General features: G+C 43.0%; 1 protein-coding gene across 10 annotated transcripts in view; it reads right to left on the bottom strand.

Annotated features, from left to right (window-relative positions):
* Positions 1-5,320: 5,320 nt before the first annotated feature.
* MGLL (monoglyceride lipase) overlaps positions 5,321-15,304 on the bottom strand; it is an 87,826-nt gene continuing 77,842 nt past the window's right edge. For 8 of the 10 annotated variants that reach the window (XM_053377987.1, XM_053377991.1, XM_053377986.1 and 5 more), the window contains 2 exons: positions 11,537-11,752; positions 5,321-10,244 (listed from right to left, as the gene is read on the bottom strand). In XM_053377987.1, the coding sequence (XP_053233962.1) occupies positions 10,116-10,244; positions 11,537-11,752 (345 nt within the window). In that variant the 3' untranslated portion in view covers positions 5,321-10,115. The remainder of the gene's footprint in view (positions 10,245-11,536; positions 11,753-15,304) is intronic. The other 2 variants (XM_053377985.1, XM_053377984.1) reach the window with 1 other exon arrangement.

Genomic DNA, 15,304 nt, shown 5'->3' with positions numbered 1-15,304 from the left:
TTCATTTGGTGGCATTGTTAAAATTATGGAAAATCAATTTAAAAAATAATTAGCAAAAACATAAAATGCATTTCAGGATCAAAATCTTTGGTGCACAGTTTAAAACCTACCTTAAAAAACAACAAAGCAGAGAAAACGTAGAAAAGGACATCCAGAACAATCAGGTTGGAGATGAAAGATCTTCCTTGTGTGAGGAAGGCTTAAGTGATCTTATAATGCTTGACGTTTTGACAAGCTTGCTACAAGACTGAGAACAGTGAGGATGGATTGAAGAAATAGATTTATCTCATAATGCTAGAACTTGGACCACCTAATTAAATGGATCAATAGCCAGTTTAGAGGGCGATTCCCCCCCCTCACAATTTGATAACGGCTGCTAGTTTAAACGGCTTTTTAAAAAATATTAAGTAGGCCAATCAATGTGTATTAGCCATGACAGCTAAAAGTTGAAATTTTGTATTCAGTTGCTACTGGCCTCTCATTACCAGATGCTGAGAACTAATAAGGCAGGATCATGCTCTCTGCAGGTGGGCTTCCTAGACCATCTGGCTGCCTGTTGCTAGAGGCAGCATTGGACTAGATGGTCCATTGGGCTGTTCCAGTTAGGCAACACTTTGCTCTTATGGAAAATAGTGTAATGTTTGTGGTGTTGATATAAAGGTTCTGAACTTGTTCAAAAACTCTCAGGCATATAGGTGGAATATTTGTGCTACCATGCACAGAATCTCTCCACTTTCTGATTATGTCAACACCGCACAGAAGACCATGGTCTCTTACCAGCTTTATAAGAAAGCATAATTGTACTTCTGAGATTGTCACTAGGGATGAGGAAGAATTGAGTATGTTCACATTTAAAGACAAATCTACCTAACTCACACCTTCTGAAACAATACTTGAAGCAAAACACAACCATTCTTTGAAGTTCACACTTAGCTGAATTTTGCAATGCAGATCTCCAGCCAAGTAATGTGTTCAAAAATGCATATGCCAGGGAAAAGTGTGTACAAAATGCATATATTTGTGAAAATGACACACAAAATACAAGAAGTTGCTTTGCAAAAATGTGCCTTTTAGGAGGGGTATAAACTTTATTACGGTCGCAGACCAGCATAATTCCTTTTAGAATAACTTTGCACTAAAATACTAAAGAGGTCTAAAAAAAAAATCATGAACAGGTGTGGAAATATGGGGAACTGAACTTAAGAATGGGAAAGTGAGAAACAGAGGAAAAACTGAAATTGAGAGATTTGCGTATGCACAGTTGTTACTGAAGTGCAACTTGGAAGTACGTGGAAACAAAGGATACCTGAAGGAACTAGGCTCCTATTTGCTTTAGTAAGCATGTGGTGCTGGTGGGCAGACCTTAAAATGACTTCATCAAAACATTCTTTGCAGTGCAAGAAATTTCTGACAAGATCTAGGTCATGCTGTCTTCATCTCAAAGCTGTTCTGTGAGTTGTACTCAAACTGATTTATCCCCTGATAAACAGCAACATTTGTAATTCTGGCTTGAAGTCAAATGAAACATACTACCTTAACACGTTGCAGCCTGCATCTGATTAGATGCTGATGCAAATGTTGGATTCCATGCTTCATTCTCAATTCCACATCTGACATTTCTGGGATAGCAGTAATACCGGTTCCAGACAGGAGAAAAAAACCTGAGTTAGAAAAACCCAGAGGACTTTATAGAAGTGGTTTGCCAACATCAATACAGCTTTTGTAGAATTAGCTACAGGTGTGGGGTGGTCATGTGGCTTTATTTCTCGAAATCGTTCCCTCCACCCAATATTTGTGCATGTTTTACACAGAGACATTAGCCACAGTACACTGCACAATTGTGTGCATTTAAACTCACATTAAAAGAAGCGGCATTAAGATCACCTACTTCTGTGTTGCATGCAGGCTCTGCTTTGCAATCTATTATTGGGCAAGCATACAGTGTGAAGAGGCTTGAATTTGTCTTTGATACTCAAGTATCAGGGACGTGGGTGGTGCTGTGGGTTAAACCACAGAGCCTAGGACTTGGCTATCAGAGGGTCGGCGGTTTGAATCCCCGCGATGGGGTGAGCTCCCGTTGCTCGGTCCCTGCTCCTGCCAACCTAGCAGTTCAAAAGCATGTTGCATTGTGAAAATAATATTCAAACAAAAACCAAAAAGAATTGAGTGAAAATAGAGGAGGACAAGGAAAAGATGATTTAAGATGCTTTGACGATATAAACCCAAATATACTGGACCACCAAATAGGATGCAGAAGTCTTTAAAAAAACCAAAAAAACAGCTGACCAAATGTTCCCATATTTATCTTCTTCATGCTCATGTTTATACACGGCCAGTTCAGATGAGGATAGGGAGTGCAAATCATTAATCCATCATTGTATACAGGGCAATGACGTCATCTTCCAGTGCTAAAATGCAATGTGTTTGGCTAAGTGTACTGAACGCAAGGCCTATAGGTCATGGCCTCACGGTAAATTCCAAATAGTGGGGTTATAGTTCAACAAAACATGCATATCTTTGATATATAGCAAGCCTTTCAGGAAAGCTAAATTAATCATTACCAGGAAAACATCACCCCCCAAATGGCTTGCAACTGGACAATTCCACATTATGTTGATAAGGAACCCAGTTTCCACCTCATATCACCAAAACCTCAGAGAGGGAGACAACATTGTATAGTGGAGACTATGAGGTATCCACTAACTCTAGTGCACAAGTTTTTGTCAAGGGAGGATCTTTTGATAGTAGTGCTTTGGAACACTCCTTTTCTCTTCATCATGGAAATAGGATATGTCCACCTGAAATCTGTCATAAACAGGCCACTGGTCTTCAGAAGCCTGTTAATCCACCCAGGTCTTCTAGGTGCTCTGAGAGTGCAGATAGTCCAAAACAGACAGAAGGTGTTTAAGTAGGAAAAGTTCATGGATTTGTAATGTATGAGGCTAGAATTCTTCCTCCTGTTCAAAAGCTGGCCTGAAGTCATAGCCCCACAGCTTTGTAAACTTGTACATCATTATCAGGAGCCTGAGATGCTTTCAGGGTGGACACAGCAGGTTAGCCACTGGTCAAATCAAGTTTGACTTGGACTAAGTAATGTGGACAAGCCCACAGTTCCAGTTTGTACCTTGAGACACCTCTGCTCACCATTGTTTGCAAGCTTGTCGCCTTATGCCCAGGTGCAGCAGTAACCGGGTACTGCACCCCATACTTGTTGGATCTCAAGAGAAAAGATGCGTTCTTGCTGCTTGCCAGCAAGTTGGCTTCATTCTTGCAGATTGACTGACAGTGCAGTGAAGCTGTTGCTATATGTTTAGACACCTGGATCTTGTCCCCACAGGGCTGGGAATTTGGAACTGAGGTCTGCGGAGTCTGTGCTGCCTCCAAAACTCACTCCCCCAATCTTTCCCCAAATTGTTGCCTGCTTCCTTGCATTAATTCCACCAGAGGAAAGTGCATGTCCAGGCTTCACAGCAGAAGCAAGTGTCCCAATATCTGGCTGTAGTAGACTTTCATCTGCCCTGAGCAGCATGCAAAATGATGAGTCTCTCACACCTACTTATGAAGTACTAAACCTTCAGAGTACAGAGAAATAGTTAAAACCCACAAGCACCATTTGCTCTAAATGTTGCCTCTTGCAGGCTTGGCTAGATCTTCTAGCTATGCTTGCATTCTGCTGTCTACTTGTCATAAAACCCCACCCAATTAATTTGCTTGGATATTCCAGTTCCCCTCCCCCCCTTCACCTTACAGTGGAACTGAACTGTTGCCTTGGCAGCCTGAAGCTCTCTCTGAAAACACTTGGCTCGCTGCCTCCCAGCTCAACAACCCCAGAAAAAAAAATACTAGGATGGATTCCTGATAGGAGATAGCAGATGCAAAAATGTGGCAGATGATGAGATTTTCTTAGAGCACAGGTGGTTGCCTTTGTTACTGAAGATATATGATGGCTGGCTGAGATATTTAAAAGCGAGCGTCAGCCAATGCTAGCAAAAATAAACATTAGGTATTAAGGGCGAGGGTCCCTAGCACAGCAGGGGGGCAAAGGGGATTCTATCTTGCATCTCTTATTGGTAACAGGTTTTATTAGCTGTTCGAGGTTCAGCGTTTCGAAGGATGTAGATTGCAAGAAGCCTCCTAAGGGCCTCTCTAGATGTCATTTTTAATGTGCATTCATGATGGATCTGTGCAAATACTAGTATTGGGATGGTTATACATGATCCTTTTTTCCACAGTTTGTGCCTGGAAAAGTTTTGGAGTGGACATATTGCTTTGTAATTGGGAGTATGTCCCGTGGTTTCCTGCTGAATTACTGATACTTTCCATAATGCTCGTAACTTTCCATAATGTTCAAGAGTTGTGGTTGCTTTGTCCCACTTTTGTTGTGCTTTATAGTGCCCCTCCCATAGGCAATAATTCAGTACAGCAAAGTAAAAAAAAAAAGTGGAATGTGTGGGTGGTTCAGTATAAATCCACCACTGTTTAATTCACCAGTGACGTTGCAGAATACACATTATAAAAAAAAATCCATTTGGAGAGGCCCTAAAACAGCTTAAAAGGATATAATTGGGATTCTAAGCTCTGGTGTACTGTGGGCCTTGTTCACTTAGGCTGGGAATGAAATGGCTTAAGAACACCTGCATTTAAGAGGAAAGAAGTATCACGGGAAGTGTACGTGCATTTCAGAAGCTGGACAGAGGTTGAAGTGATGGTGCAAAGTGAAGGAGCGGAAGCTAGGCAGGTATACTCAATGAAGGCGCCATATTGGAGACATGGGAGCTCTAATAAGCTTAGAAGAATCTGCTGGCCCATCTACTCCAGCATTCTGTTCTCACAGTGGCCAATCAGATGCCTGTGGGAAGCCCACAAGGGGAAAATGAGTAAACATTTATATGAGCAATCAATGGCATTTTAGCATTTATTCTTTGTGCCCATGCTCTTTCTTTTCAACAATGTGAAAGTGTACGCTATAGTCTTCACCCATGTGGTGTTCCCAGCCTGCACTTCAAAATGGCTCTAAATTGCTGGGAAGACAAAAAGCCCTCGCTGACACAATCCAGTGCCATCAACATGCCAGCAAATCCTGTTCTAACCTGGGTTTGCATTCCCAAAGGCCCCGGTCTTTAGAGCGTGGTAAAGACTTGAATTATCATTTGCAGAATGTCCCTGAGTTACTCCCCTTCGGTTAACGAGATCCCTGGCTTATTTATCAAATATTAACTGGGTAAAAGTACTGTTGTTGTTTACAAAAGAGCAACAACCAAACACCTCTGCAGCTCTTGATATAATTGGGTAGGTACAAATGCTCTCAATCATGCCATACTCAAAAAAACATATCTTTTTTATTAGTGTTCATATACATATTATTTTTCTTTTTCTCTCAAAAGTTTCTAAGTTGTACACATTCTCCTCGCTGTAAATACAGGCATTTCAAGTGTGTATGTATGTTGAGTGTCTAGTACTGTGTGAGTTGGAGCACAAATGAAACAAGCAGAAACAGTGGCACAGGAATTACTTGGAAAAATAAGTTATCTTGGTAAGATAATGTCATCAAAGTGGTAAGGTGACTGATATAAAAAGAGCAGGCTCATTATAAAACGTTGTGCCAGACATGTTATGGGAAGGCTGGTTGTCATGCCACGTCCGGTGCATATGATGGCGGTTATATACATTAGTTACACACAACTATTGCTCTGTCATAAAGGAACTAAGTTCTCAAAGAGGGGGAAACTCCGTTGGTCCCCAGCACAGCAGTCTGGAAGCTGATACAAGTTCTGGAGAACTTTGCTCCCCAGAAACTGCATGCATCAAACAAGTTAAAATTGTAGATGCTTCTGGTGAACTCTAGTTTGTGATTTTAAGGTAGGGCAGGCCTGTGCAATTTGTCACCTGCCAAGTTGAATAACAGCTCACTCACCAATGTCCGAGACTCTGTAAGACTCCCATTTCTGCTGCATGTCTAGGATTGTAAAAGCAGAAGACTTTGCAGGCTACAGGCGAGGTTATAGTCAGTTTGGTGCGTCACAAGTTGTGCAGGCCTGAGGTAGGGCAGCCCCAAGGAGCTTCAGCTGGTTTAATGTTGATTAGCAAGGCAGGCTCCTGAAGATCACCACTACAATCTCTCTCTTTTTTCTCAGGGCAGGTGCAAGAGGCCACAGCTATGGCCATAATGCAGCCTGTGGCTCTGCCCTTGTTTTCCTGCAACAATCCAAACGCTGCCCCTGGCTGCCAGCTGTGGTTGCTCACCAAGTTACTTTCTTTAGAACACTGCAGAAGTCCAACTTCCCAGCATGAGCAAGCTTAGACTTGACAGATTTAACTACAGCAGAAATGATTTTTTGTTTTAGAGTGTTGATTCACTGGTGTTGATTCAGCACAATTCAGTTTACGAACTGTTGCTTATTCTATCCCAGCAGGAATATAAGTCTTTTTTCGAATTCCCCAACATCTAGCAAATGAGTATTATTTAAATTGCCCCTCCCTCTTTTTGAAAGCAATACTTAAGTAGTTAGTTCTATTCTTTTAAAAGCTCCATGGCAGACGGAAGCTCAATAGGCCTATGCGAAGGTGGCCAACTTCTATTTGCTCTTAAAGGAACATAACCTCCCTAACTCACTCTCCGGGCTGCATTTCCCCAAATGCATAGTCCTTAGCAAAATGAACGAACAGTAGCTATCACTTTCCCAATAACAGTAGCTATCGCTTTCCCATTAAGTGTCTGTTTTTTCAAACCTATGCATGACTTTGACAGTTGAATAAATAGAGTTTCCAATCCATTTGTCTCCAACCTGCGATCCTGAAGATCACAGCTACTCCTGCCAGTCCCAGCCACCATTGGCAATGGTCAGGGGGATGGGGACTATAGTTCAAAACATCTGGAGGGCACCAGGTTGGGGAAGTCTGTTCTAACTCTTTATCTATTGCTTCAAAGCTCAGGAGTTACAGCAGGCTTTCTCTGGACAAATTTATTCAAAGGCACTGAACTTAGAACCTCTTTTGGGCATGTATACAATAGAGGCCAGCACAGCAGTGCTCATGTGTGTAGGAGTTAAATGCGAAAAAGCACTTCTCCTCCAAGGCAGCCAGCATTGACCTAGATTTCTCACACTGTGGCTAAACTCCCAGTTGATCTGAATAGGTGAAGAATTAAGCTAACATGCACATCTTTGGAATACTCTCCACCTTGATTGCCGTTTTAATGTGCAATATGCATTTTGAGTGCTTCTACTTCTGTGCCAACTGCTGCTTATCCATGCAGCTTACCTGATATTTTTTTTTAAGGCTTATAAATGCAAGGGCATTCACCTTAGCTAGTCACCCCCCTTGCAATATTGCCTGTTCCCTCAGCTCGTGGAACGGGGAAAGAAGCCTCTTATGAAGCCAGAAGAACAATATTGTATCTAATTCACTGGGCTTTTGCCGCTGAAATAATTCCCACCACCCATATGCAACGGCAAGCATGCTGTTCTCCCGTAGCCCAGCCTCCATTTTAGTAACCCACAGGCCACAACTACAGCTGCACCGGTTCAGTCAGCTGAGCTCTTATGGTAGGGCAAGTCCTCTGTGATGTGAAATGACTGATAAAATCTGCAACCAATAATTAATCCGGGGCCTGTCAAAGGAAATTTTAAGCACCCTGAAATGGTCACAATTAATTCTATAACAAAAGGGGCTTTTTAAAAAAATCTGGATGAACTGCTAGGAGTTGCAAAAGTCTGTGCAAACCAGGCGACTGTTACTCCTACAGTGCTTCTCTTGCTGAGGTCTTGTGATGTGTTAAGCTTCTGCCACTCACACCCTTATTAGAGAACAGATCAGAGCTAATTAAAGTTAGATTCGGGGGCTGTTTGTTATTACACAAAGTTCTCTTTCACAGTTCCCAAAAGGAACTGGCTTTGGAGGTGGGAAGTGAAACTGTCATAATCTGGGTGGTTTTGCAACACAGACTACTGGTCCAGCTGAAAAATCTCAACAGTGGGGAATGTTGTGTTGTTTGCCCCCAGTGCAAAGCTGAAAGACCAGCAGGTGAAAAGAGTTCAAACTCCTGCTGGGCATCTATTATATAAAGTCCTATCCACTATCCATACACCTCTAGAGCAGAAATGCATGGAAAAAGCAGGAATGGCACTCTTGTAGAAAGATCATGGTAGGCACCCAATGGAAAACTTTTAAACTGATTCTCTTCCCAAGTCACTTTAATAGGAGACTAGTTCAGCAGTGCTAACTGGGGTATTCTAGAGGGGGAAATAGTAGTAAATAGATGAATTCTGCTGCAAAGCAAAATTGGCAGCACCTCATAATCCTCACATTGGTTAGGGTGGAGAGGGGCATTTTTACACAGACTTTCAACAAACATGGCAATTTTGGGCTGCCTGAAAACACTGTTTAATAGCTAGGTGGCATGTTTTTGACTAGCCATGGGCTGCTCCTTCATATTTTCCTGGTGCAGATGTGTCTGGGCTGGCCAAGCAGCTAGTCTCAGTGAAAGCTAATACCCCAAAGTTGTTGCAATTAAGATTCCACATAACTACCTTGCTCTCAAATCCCCTCCCTCAGAGATGCGTACCATAAACAGCCCATTTTATCCATTTCCTCGCCCCTCGTAAATATCTTCCTCATATGCGACAAGCACTTTCACCCAACAGGTGGCTCTTTTCAATTCTTAGCACTGCCCATTTTCCCCGCCTCAAGTAAGTATTGCCAAAAAATGCTAGCCCTAGTACTCTGCTAGTCAAGCTTCCAGGGCCCCCACGTACCTCTGAGAATCCAGTAACTTTTACAATTGCCTCCTGTCCCTGACTCTTCCATTACTTTGGCTTCTTTCTTTCACTCTTTCCCCTTATTTCCTTCCAACCATGGATAGAATAAAAGAATAGGGAGACAAACACTACCCTACCCCAAAGGCAAGTTGTTTCTGTCTGGTCCATCCTAATTAAAAGGAGGAATAGGAGTGTGAGAACTGTGGAAAAGCAACGGGTGGCTACTCCCTGGTTTTCAAGTGGCAATTGCATTCATATGGCAGAGTTAAACTTGTGCCGCCTGGAAATCCCCTAAAGGGACACACGTTGCAGAAGTGACATCCCCTGCCTTCATTCTATACTCTGTTCCTCCTCTAGATACCTCTGAATGACCTATAGAGACATTATATATTATATTTAATATTTTTCTTTAAATATAACTTTTGACTTTACATCTTAAGTTATCAGTTAACACAAATAACAAGAAAAGCAGCCCCTACGCGTATTTACAGATTACAGTTCTTGCACAGAAGAAGGATTTGGTTTCTGGAAGCAGAAGTAACATCACCAGCATCTCTTTTGTGTGCTTAAGAGTCTACGCCTTAAGGCTTGTAGACTTCTCTGTTAGTCCTGTTCCTCAGTGGCGTCATTTTGGGGGCTGATCACTAAACAGCGCTACATCTAGAGTGCTGCTTGCGCTGTTCCTGTGGCCTGCTGGACTCCTCCTTGTTCTCAAAGCCCTGAGGGCTGAGAGGCCCTTTCGGCCTGGCCTGACCCTAAATCTAAACACAGTCATGGCCTGAATTCACACAGGAAGAGACTCCGCCAGCAGCCTAACTTCCTTCCTAGCTCCATCTCCATCTGATAAACGACGTTTCCCTTTGGGTCTGTTTTGTAACCTTGGAAGTAGAGGAGGGAGGAATTGTCACCTGGCAAGAGTAGAAACTGAATGACATGGAAGATGCCAATTATTTTTTAAAACATTCCGAAGATTATTGCAATATTAAAAAATGGAAAAAAATACCTCAGCACCTCAGGAACTCCCTGGACAACAAAGAACATGTTTAGAGAGTGTTGTGGGCTTTGAGGGGGGATTCAAGGAAGTCCCTTAAAGCAGCACCCCCAGCCGGGAAGTCTGTACTGATACAACATTCCCATAGCTCTTTCTCCTGGGAAGAAAGTGCCCTTTAAACGGCTGCGTGGCAACCCCCCTCCCCACAACGCCACAGGAAATGTCTGTTTAAAAATAACGTGTTTCAGGAGTCCCTTTAAGAGAAACATTTTTGCCCCCGAAAAGAGGTTGCAAAAAACAGAAAAGGAAAAAATATCTTCCCGGAATAGCCCAACAACCATTTAAGAAGGTCTCAAGCCAGCTTTTCTTTAAGAGTGACGGGCTTCTTCAGCAGCTGCAGAGAGTTTCTGACTAATCCACGACTGTATTTCCTTAAGGACAGATGCAGTCACCTCAGGAAGCTCTTTGTGGAGGGCATGGTAAGCCTCGTCATACACCTGCAAAGAGAAGAAACAAAGGCACAAAGCCATAGCTATGCAGACCCATCAATTTCAACAGGTCTTGTCTGAGTAAAACTTAGTTGAAAACGACCCAATGGATCCCAAGATGTTGGCACCATGCATCAAAATGACCCATTTGGGGGCTTTCTGCTGCCTACTGACAGTGGTAGCTTCCTGTCTGCCAGGGCAAAGGTTAACCCACCACCACTGGCACCCACAACTCCTCTCTGCCAGTGGAGGTCCAGAGAAGAGGACACTATCCTAAACCCCTGCTCTCACCACCATCAACAGCAAGGGGGGGGGTTAGGATTGCACAACAGGCACTGTGTAGCATATGAATGAACTCCACAAGCTTACAATAACCCCCTCGCATCCTGCAAGCAGCTGTGGCCATCTGTGGCCTGCTAAAATCGAACTGCACTTTAGACTAGCACTTTAACAAGTCATCTTTCCTCTAATGCTCTGATGCACACAGAGTGGTAATGCTAGCGTCACAAAACCAAACAGAGATTGAAAAAGAAGCCCCACATCTCTCCCTTGTTCAACTATCATAACTACTGTTTGTAACCATGGATTGAAAGCAGGTGCCAAATTTCAGCATGCACCATCCCTTTTGTACAAAACTACACTGCATGCACTGTAATTCTTCATAAATACTTCAAAATGGCTCGAAAGGCAGCTTGTTTCAAGCTGCTCATCAACACCTGATAAAAATACATTCTATCCCTCTTTTTTGTTTACTCTCCTATTGCTAGAGCAGATGTTCACTCAAACATCGAATGAATAAAAATTAAGTGTAATTTAAATATTTTATGCTTGTGAAATCCTAGTAGGTATTGCACTCCCTGTTTTTGTTTTTCTGCACATGCTCACCATTACTAACAGCATCAAGGGAGAGCTGGCTAGCCTGTTGTACTAATTGCTGCCTCTTCATGTTAACTTCCTTGTGTTTTGGCTGAAATCAATAGAATGTTCACCCTACTCAGAATAGACCCAGTGAAATTAATGGACACGGCTAACTGGGTTCATTAATTTTAGCAGGTCTACTCTAAGTTAGCTGGGTGTCGTCCAGTGGTATTTATTTCCAAATAAATGTGCTGAGGCCTACTTAAGTATTGCCCCAGAATTTAACTCATTTCACCCTGTGGAAGATAGAGAAGTTGACACATGCCTCTCCCCCAGGTGAGGTTTTCCTCTACAGTGCCTTACATCAGTCAGAGAGGAGCCCATTCGAACTGCCAAGCAGTAAACACCGATCCCTTAATCCTACAAAAAAAAGCCAAGATAACCTTGAGAGTTTTATCCTGGCTTGGTGCCGTATCCATCAGCAAATAAGAGCCTTTGATATCGCAGAGTTTGTCAGGTGAACCATGGAGCACCAGCAGGGGAAGAGTCAGTTTGGGGAGTGCACGCTCTATTTTGGCAATGGCATTCAGCAACTGGATGACGAAGGAGACTTTCATGCCGCCATGGTAAACCAGCGGGTCTGTGGTGTAAGAGTCAACCTGTTGAAATAAAAGGGACATTGAATGAACATTTTATGGCTTAACCAACTCCTCAACGGATACTTGCTTTAAAGGCAGCACATTTTAATGGACAGACGCCCTCTTCTCATGTGGTGAAGCCTCCGCAAAGGTTCTCAGTTTTGACTGCAGTCACATGAGAGGTTTTAATTTGTATGCTGCCTTCTACAGAAAACCATGTTCAAAGCAGGTCATAATATACAGCAACAAAAACAATACAATTCATTTTTTGAAAAATCAAGAAAAAGTATCAATAAGCATCTCAATTCCAAAATATTTCAAAATTAAGCAGGACATAGTGATACATCAAATATATTAACAATAAGAGAGCATCAACCTCCTTTCTCTTTTGACTCATCACAGAATTCCATGGACTCTGATGGGAGATTAGCTCCTTCTTCCCTCAGTTGGTGGCAGCCATTCCATCTCATTACAGTAGAGGGGGAAGAAGAGGGCCACCACTGGGTCTGGTGGGGCTCCTGCTGCCCCCTCTCCCTGTAGTGGCCCTTGGCACAGAAGGGGGCCCTTCTCTTCCCTGGACACAAGGCAGACACAGTAGCAGCAAAAAATAAAAGCCAGTTTAGCCAGCAAATGCTACCATCTATCGTTTTAATTCCCCCACAATGCCTCTGGAGCTCTATGTACTATTGCTCTAAAGCAGCGCAGTCTTGGGGCCCCAAAAGCATTGTGGGGGAATTAAAATGGCGGCCACCAGCCACAGTCACCTGGGCTTAAGCACTGGGCAAAGGAAAACCAGTGAACCAGCAATGAGAGGAGCAGGGTGGCTGGAGCCAGCATGTGGGGTACGTGGTGCACCCTCCTGAAGGTTCAGGCCACTGGAAGCTGCCTGGCAGTGCTTATCTCTGCGGCTGTGTAAAGAATAAGTATGAACAGCAGATAACATGGTTTTTCTGAAATGGACTTTGCTCAATACTCATGAGAGATGCTGCTTGTGCCGGAAGTTCAGTTTCTTGTTGGTTTGGGGTGGTTGCTTTGATTTTTTTGAAGGCAGATATGCTTTCTAGTCAAATACTGAAACACAGCTTGGGTGCAAAAGTGTTATTGGAGAAATGTGGGGCACACACACAGTCATCCTGTGCCTCTATTTCTCCTACAGAAATGTTTTTCTTAGAAACGCTGGGTTGTGTCCCTTTGCCTAAAGGGTACGTGGGAAGGTTGTGGGGAAACCCAGAACAGATTTTGTTTGCCTGGACGGGGGAAGAGAAGAGGAAAAGGAAATCCTTCTGTACAGGTGGAAGTCCCTAAGTCCCTGCACCAATGGGATAATGTTATGTACTGAGTTGAATAGGATCCAAACTGCAGCAGTCTGATTGGTCCTAGAACAATAGGATCCAAAAGGCAGCAGTCTGATTGGTCCTAGAACAATAGGATTCAGAATGCAGCAGTCTGATTGGTCCTAGAACAATGCAGCAGTATGATTGGTTGGCAGGAACCACCCAATCATGCTCCAGATAGAAGTGAATCCACAACCTGATTGGCTTACAGTAGAATTCCGGAATTAGCCAATCATGTGCAGCCCATTGTGTAAATAATGTATATAAAGCAGATACTTTGAGGGGACTTTCATTCATTCCTCCTCACCACTATGAGCTGAATAAAGAGCATGAAATCACTTTGCGACTCTGAGTATATTTCAGATAACTTGGTTGCAAACAGTCCACTCTAAATAAGTAGGCAAGTATGAATAAAGGCATTTCTTCCCTTGCCTTTATCTAAACCATGGGTAGGCAAACTAAGGCCAGGGGGCTGAATCCGGTCCAATCGCCATCTAAATCTGGTTCACGGACGGTCCAGGAATCAGCATGTTTTTACATGAGTAGAATGTGTCCTTTTATTTAAAATGCATATCTGGGTTATTTGTGGGGCATAGGAATTCGTTCATTCCTCCCTGACCCCCCACAAGTTCTGAGGGAAAGTGTTTGCTGACCCCTAAACCCTGCTTCTTCACTGTCCTCCTCCCATTTCTGCTCAGGAGAAACCTTGCTTTAGAAAGGTCTGGCTTCCTGTTCAATGTGCTTTCAGGGAAGAAGAAAAGAGATGGCTAACGGAACAACTGAGGCGAGTTCATGCAATTTTTCCAACTCCCTTTCTCAGCACCTGGGTGTGCTCTGACATTTTCACCCGGGCCAATTTGACTTTTCTCCTCCAATTTAAACAAAAGTGCTGGGTTGCTCCGGCTACTTAGCAACTGGCTGCAGACTAAAAGCTGCCAAGTTGTTTGTTTGGTGCTGTGACACAGCACCACGTGCAGGCAGCCCAGCCTCAAGCTGCTTCCCCGACGAAAAAGCAACAGATAAAGAATTATTGGGGGAAGAAAAATCACAAAGGAGTGGGTGGGCGGAGTGACAGACGTCCTCTTCCTACAGAATAAAATAATGTAGATAAATTCATATGACGTACCACCTTCGCCACCCTCATATGCAAAGCCACAAATGCCAGGAAATAGCCTAATGGGATTTTCTTTGTTTCTTCTTCCTAACCTTGTTTTATGCTGATTTTTTTATTTTTTAATCCTAATGCAGGAGAGAGGTGTTTTTTTTTTAAAAAAAAAACCACTAACCAACTTTTGCTGGGATGTTAGTGACCAGGGCAGCTGATGTGACCATGTAGAATGGGGCATATCTCTATGAAAGGATAGAGGAAGAATGGGCAGAGGTGATTCATCCCAAAATGCATGCTCCTCAATGCCTGTCAGTTTCCCTTAAACGCTTGTGTTTTCCTTCTAATGTTAGTAAACAGGATGGAGTCAAAGGTGTGATTCACACATGACCTTAAACCAGTGCGGCGTAGTGCTTAAAGTGTCAGACCTGGTTGAAATCCCCACTCGGCTGTGAAGCTGACCTTGGGCCAATCACAGTCATACCTCCTAACCTACCTCACAAGGTTGTTGTGAGGATAAAATGGGAGGGGGAGAACTATGTATACCACCTTGAGCTCCTTAAAGGAATCGTGGGATACAAATGTAATAATTCACCCATCCACTACATAAAACCATAGTTAACGTTTAGCTGTTGTTTAACACAAACAAGCTGTGTGCTACTCTAGGCTGCTCAACACCCCCCCCCTCCATTTTACTCCTCCCTCACTCCTGGCAGTGCCTTGACAGGAGCAAGAAACCTCAAGCCCTGGAATGGCATCTTGAGTCAAAATGGTGACCAACCATAGACAAAAACCTGTTGCTCGATATCAGGAGCCATCATGCAAAATTTGGATATAATATCCTATTTCCAAACACATTTTCAAATGCATAATGAACAAACAAGTTCCTAAAACATATAGTAAATTATACTAATTTTATGAAAACCTCATGCTTTTTTTAAAAAAAATGCAGCTATAAAATGACGCAATAACAGCAGTAGTAATATGCTGCTGGCTCTTGAATTTGCTCTGTGATTCAGGGAAAAGAATGTGCCCTTTCTAGCATGTAATCAGTGGCAATCCCACAACATGTTATCACTAAATTAATCTTTGATGTAAGTGGTAAGATAAATAAACATGCACTTATTTGAAAAC

The sequence above is a fragment of the Podarcis raffonei genome, chromosome 2, assembly GCF_027172205.1.
Source record: "Podarcis raffonei isolate rPodRaf1 chromosome 2, rPodRaf1.pri, whole genome shotgun sequence".
Taxonomy (NCBI): domain Eukaryota; kingdom Metazoa; phylum Chordata; class Lepidosauria; order Squamata; family Lacertidae; genus Podarcis; species Podarcis raffonei.
The sequence above is the reverse complement of the archived record's forward strand: the minus strand, read 5'-3'. Positions and strand labels throughout refer to the sequence as shown.